Genomic DNA, 6,315 nt, shown 5'->3' with positions numbered 1-6,315 from the left:
CCTTTCTTAGTTGAGTTTTTACTTAGTTTTAGCTTAAAAGTCAAACCGTCGTAATTAACGGTTGACTTAACGATTAATCATTAATGGTCCAATGATTAGTCGAATCAAAGGTAGTTATAAGTTGGTAATCATGTGGGCTTTAAACCCTTGAAAAGGGCACCCTCTGTTTCCCACTCTAACTAGATCAAATGTCGGGTCAAAGTTGCTTAGAAAAAGTCAACAGAATGCTAATTTTTGAATTAACACATAATTAACAATGTAGAAGGCATGTAACCTATTTTATCACTTATATAACTTGGTAATAAGTATAAGAACTGGTCTAAGCTTGTTTGATCCGACAATTTTCTGTTTAGACTCGGTTCAGAACCGAAGTCGTAAAAGTTTGACTTTTGCTTTGAGTTCAGTTCTGACCCGTTTTAGTAGAGTTTAGAAATGCCTTAAGACTTCCTTAGGACCAGGTTACATGATAGTATAACCCTCTGTGACTGGTTCGTTGATTGTCCGAGTCGTTTGCACATTTCCGTTAAATGCTTAAAAGTTGACCATAATGCCCTTTTGATCATAAAACGAGAATTTTGGGAATGTGAGAGAGCAAAAATCTTTGTTACTGATTTAGAAACATGTCCCTAAAATTTCATAACGGTTCGAGGTCCAGAATAGGAGTTATGCTAAATAGCGCAATTAAGGAACTTTTGTTAATTAAACGGCGCACTTAGCATAAAGCCTATCCAAAACCCAATTTCGACACCAAACCTTTTTCACACTGATGTAATATAATATTTTGGGATTTTTAAAGATTTTTAATTATTTTTAACCTGCTCATAACCTAAGGTTATGGCATTGATTCGGTAAATACCGATTATACCCTTTTCAGGCATAAAATGAGTTCTACATAGTATTTTGACCCAAATCCAATTGTTACTGATTTTATATAATAAATAAAGTATTTTGAACTATGTAACCTGATCGGAAAACTCAGATTTCCTGTTTAACCCGGAAATCGCTTAAAATGGCTTTTTACGCGTATTAAACGCCTAGTATAACTTTAAAACCATTTTGTCACATAAAGGCTTATTACCTACTGATATAACCTGTTAAATTAAGTGGTTTTTACTGATTACTTCAGACCCTAACATCAGAATTATAAATAATCTCTTTTATAATCTTTAAAATGACCAAAATACCCCTACGGGGCTTATATTAAGATTAAACTCGTTTTGGGCATAATGGAAGGTATCCTACTGATATCACAACATATTTAGGGCATATTAACTTAGGAAATCTGTAAGTGACTCTCATGGTTACCCGTTACGCCTTCTGCGCGTTCGGTTCTGTTTATGTAACTAGTTTACATAAATTAGCCGAAACGGGTCAAACCTTATCGTTTTTATCTCAAAATCCAGAAGGTGTTTAGTTTACCCATATTACACAAGTCTTTAAACTTGCCGGGACTAAAACACATTCTATTCCGTTCTTCGCCTAATTGTGGGTTCGAACCGTATCTTCCGTTAAAACTAACCGGTCTAAGCTTAGGCTAAATTAAAGACCCGTTAGGATTCTAATAGGTTATTATAAACCTTCGTTCCAGAATAGGAGACCCGGTAAAAGCCACACGCACTTGCTAATTGTGATTGATACTTGCAAAGGTAAATACTTTAACTTAATTTCCCTTATACGGGCTTGGGGTACGGTATATAAAATACCGCTTGGTCCAGCATTGAATCTTTAATCGAATAGAGATTGAATCATTGATATACTTTGTTTTGAAATGTTTTGTTTGCTTAAAGCCTTTGGGGGGTTAATGACCATGTCCCGGATATCCTTGGTATCATCTTACGAGATGGCCACGACCTGAGCACGGGGTGTAGGCGTACACCCGTCAGTGCATAAATGAATAAATAATGTGGTATGTCTATTGATCTTTAACCCGGTCTACGGATCGGGCTGCTAAACGCATAAGAAACATGTAATTCGTTTACAAGTATTATATTCAAATAATTATCCCAAGTTATAAAAGTTTGTGCCACGTGCATTCAAATCAATTTTATTAAACTTTTCAAACTGAGTCGGTTGAATGTATTTACCAGTGTAAACTGACGTATTTTCCCAAAAAGGTTAAGTGCAGGTACTACGCGAACTAGGCTGGATTTCTCCTAGCGTCCACAATAAGTCTCGCAAGCTTGGATGTCAAAACTGTTGAACAATGTTTCCAATTTATTTTGATCCCCCCTGTGGATTATTTTCAACTGTTTGTGATACTTGATATTACAATTATATTCGGTTGAAATATATCTATCTTTTGCTTCCGCTGTGCATTTAAATATTGTGTTGCTTGACTGTAATGTCACCAACTACGTCACGATAATCCCCCACTGGGCCCACCGGTGAAATGTGGAAATATCGGGGTGTGACAGTCCTGTGAGCCCATAATATGCTGGGTAATTCGTCAACCCAGCCTCTTCTTTTTTCTCCCAATCGTGCTTTGATACCGTTGACGATGCTCTTGTTAACGGCTTCCACTTGACCATTCCCCTGCGGGTGCGCAACCGAGGAGAAGGTATGTTCAATGTGTAACTCTTTGAACCATCGTTGAAGATCTTCTGCAGCAAAATTCGTCCCATTATCGGTGACAATTCTTAGTGGTAGCCCGAAGCGACATATGATCTGCTCCCATATGAACCTTCTAACGACGGTGGATGTGGTTGACGCAAGTGCTTTTGCTTCGACCCATTTTGTGAAGTAGTCAACTGCGATTATTATGAATTTGACTGCGCCTGGGGATTCTGGGAAGGGGCCAACCATATCTATCCCCCACTGCTGAAAAGGCCATGCCGTTGTTACTGGGACCAGTTCGTTTTTGGGGCGCATCGTTTTCGGTGCTATCTCTGGCAGCCGCTGCATTTTCTCAAAATCTCCACCGCATCTAGGTGCATTCCGGGCCAGTAGTACCTGGCATTCATCACTTTTGCTACCACCATTCTTGGTCCGACATGTATGCTGCAGATTCCCTCATGTACTTCTCTGATCAAGTAGCTCGCGTCTTCTGGGTCAACACATCTCAATAATGGCCCGAGGTATGATTTTCAGTACAGAATTCCATCAACCATCTGGTAGTGTTCGGCTTTGTACTGGACTTTTCTTGCCTCAGCTTTGTTTTCCGGTAGTGTCCCAGATTGAATGTACATGATTATCGAAGTCATCCATGACGTTGTTCCCATCTGAATGACGCTTACTTCTCTTAGTGGTACCGACGGGTTGCTCAAAACTTCTATGCGCACATCCTTGGCTAGGTGCTGGAAACTTGTGGAGGCGAGTTTACTCAGCGCGTCTGCTGGTTTATTCTCGCTCCTGTTGATGTGGTGCACTTTGTAAGAGTAGAAGTGTTGCAGCAATGTTTTTACTTGGTTTAAGTAGAGCGCCATCATTTCTCCTTTGGCATCATACTGCCCATTGATTTGTTCGGCCACTAACATTGAGTCCACATGCGCCTCAATGTGTCTTACTCCCATCTTGATTGCCAATCTCAAACCGGCGAGGAAGGCTTCGTATTCGGCTTCATTATTCGTGCTTTTGAAGTCTAGTTTTATGGCGTACGTGAATTCATGTTTGTCAGGGCTTACTAGCCTAAGCCCTGCGCCTGCACCGTCTTCATTAGACGCGCGTCTGTGTATAGTAGCCATGGCTCTTCTGTTTGTTGCCTTTCAGCTTTCTCCATTGCCTTACACTCCCGATCTTTGTCATCAGGCACTTCTGTCAAGAAATCAGCCAGCACCTGGCCCTTGATTACTGGTCTTGGCTTGAAAACCACATTATGGCCTCCCAGTTCTATTGCCCACTTTGCTAATCTTCCAGAAATTTCTGGCCTTGCGAGGATGTTGCCGATGTTGTAATTTGTTAATACGTGGATGACGTGGTTGGCGAAGTATCTGCGCAGCCGTCTTGATGCATGGATTAGTGCTAGCACGAGTTTTTCCATTATGGCATATCGAGTCTCTGGGTCAGTCAGAGTACGGGACACATAGTAGACCGGTGTTTGGACACCTTGTCGATCAACGAGTAAAACTGCTCTGACTGCTCTGTCGGATGCGGACAAATACAATACCAAGGGTTCTCCTTTGACTGGTGCAGTCAATGTTGGCAATCTGATGAGGCAATCTTTCATCTCGCAGAATGCGCTCTCGGCTTCCGGAGTCCATTGAAACTGGCTTTTCTTCATGCAGTTACGGAGTGTTTTGATAAACGGGAAAGATTTAGCTGCGTGATTGGCTAGGAAGCGGTTGAGTGCTGCCAACCGTCCTGCCAACTTCTGCATTTTTTTGATAGTTGATGGTGAAGGCATTCTCTCGATTGCTTGCACCTTCTCTGGGTTTACTTTAAAACCATCTTTTGTGACAATGAAACCCAGGAACTTTCCTTCTTCCATGCCGAAAGAACATTTCGTTGGGTTTAGCTTGATACTTACACCGCGATGTGTATCGAACGTCTTCTGAATGTTCACCAGCATCATGCTTTCTTCTTTGCTCATGATGACCAAGTCATCCATATACACTTCGATGTATTTGCCGATCTGAACGTTTCATTCATCAATCGCTGATAGGTCGCCCCTGCATTTTTTAGGCCAAAAGGCATTTTGGCGTAGTAGTATAGCCCTGTTGGCATGCGAAATGCGGTTTTATCTTCATCTTGGACAACCATCTGAACCTGGTGGTACCCCTTGTAACAGTCAAGGAAGCACTTCCATCTGAATGTTGCTAGCGAATCAATCTTTTCATTGATATCTGGTAAGGCGTAATAGTCGCGTGGGCATGCCTTGTTTAGATCCTTGTAGTCTACGCACATTCTCCAACTACGGTTCGGTTTCTGTACCATTACGGGGCTCGCCACCCAGGTTTGGTATCGGACTTCTCTGATGATACCGGCCTTCAACAGTTCCATGACTTGCTCTTGCATAGCATCGTGTTTTATGTCTCCCAAGTGGCGTTTGGCATGTACCACTGGTTTTGCATTTTCTGAGACGTTTAATCGGTGTTCTGCTATGTGCCGTGGAATACCCACCATGTCAGCTGGTTTCCAGGCGAACACATCCATGTTTTCAAACAACAACTTTTTTAGCGCCGCGCGCGTGAGATCGGACATTGCAAGGCCCAGGCTAACTGTTTGTTCTGGGTATGCGCTGTTTAATACCCATTTTTCTGCTTCCGCGCGTGGTGCTGGTTTGCTTGCCTTTGCTGGTCGGACTTCATCTGTTTCTAAGACTTCTTTGCTTGCGTATATTATTGCTATCCCTGTTTCCCCTTGAGACTCTATTCCCAGGAGGATATCGTGTCTTGAATGTGCGGGCAATACCATGAACGTGACTTCTTCTGTTCTTGAATTTCATCCGTCTGAGAGTAGCACCGGGAATGATATTTGGCCGAAGGGATAGACGGCTTCATTGCAGAAACCAGTTAGTGGGTAGTCAACTGGTTCCAAGCGTGCCTTGTCCTCTTGGTCGAATTGATTAAAACATTGTTCGTATATGATGTCCGCGGTGCTCCCTGGATCGATGAAAATGTAGTCGGTTTGGTAGTGACCGATTACACCAGATATGACTATGGGTCTTCTTTCTCTTGGACCTCCTCTTACAACAGGGAAAACAACTTGTCTCTCGCGCCATGAGTCATCTTGTGTGCGCTTGTTATAATTTTTTCTTGGCCTTCGTGGACCCCCTTGAACCATGTGGGTTTCTAATTTCCGGAGTTTTTTGTTATCTGGCCCTTCTTCTCTTCTTTGAATCTGGCGGTAGTCGCGCTTTCCACCTTTTATCAGATGGGTGAGCTTTCCATCTCTCAAGACCCTTTCTATTTCTTGCTTTAAGCTGAAACAGTCGTCAGTTAAGTGTCCTGTGTCTTTGTGAAATTCACAGAAGAGATTTGGGTCTTGACCCCTCTTGTTTCGCATTTGTAGGGGTGGTTTAAACTGGTGGTTCTCGGTGGACAAGACCTCGGAAGGGTTCTTTGTTAGGGGTGTCCACTATTTTTCTCTGTTTTCTCTTTTTACTTCTTTTCGATGGGCTATCTGATTGATTGTATGGCGTGCGTCCTCTTTTGCTAGGCTTCTTCTCTATGACCGGATGTTTTCCATGGTCGGCCTCTGCCCTTTTTGTTATGCCGGTCGTTATGGTTATACCCGCGTTGACGGTGGTCATCATCGGTCAACTGTTTGTCCGTTTGCGTGATGGTCTTTGCTGCTTCAATGAAGGTTTCCCAATCTTTGGGTCCTCCGTCCCTTCCTTTTACTCGCTTGACTAGATCATCACATTTGTTCTGTCTATAG

The 6,315-nt window shown here is 42.5% G+C and overlaps 1 protein-coding gene across 1 annotated transcript; it reads right to left on the bottom strand.

Moving 5' to 3' along the window:
• Positions 1-5,376: 5,376 nt before the first annotated feature.
• LOC110944169 lies at positions 5,377-5,940 on the bottom strand. The gene has a single exon (XM_022185882.1). The coding sequence runs from the start codon at positions 5,938-5,940 to the stop codon at positions 5,377-5,379; it is 564 nt and encodes a 187-aa protein (XP_022041574.1).
• Between the last annotated feature and the right edge of the window lie 375 nt (positions 5,941-6,315).

This window comes from Helianthus annuus, chromosome 11 (genome assembly GCF_002127325.2).
Source record: "Helianthus annuus cultivar XRQ/B chromosome 11, HanXRQr2.0-SUNRISE, whole genome shotgun sequence".
Taxonomy (NCBI): Eukaryota; Viridiplantae; Streptophyta; class Magnoliopsida; order Asterales; family Asteraceae; genus Helianthus; species Helianthus annuus.
This window is presented reverse-complemented; position numbering and strand designations above follow the sequence as displayed.

Coding starts and splice junctions, on each gene's coding strand:
- LOC110944169 (XM_022185882.1), bottom strand. CDS start 5,940: ATGCGAAACAAGAGGGGTCAAGACCCAAATCTCTTCTGTGAATTTCAC.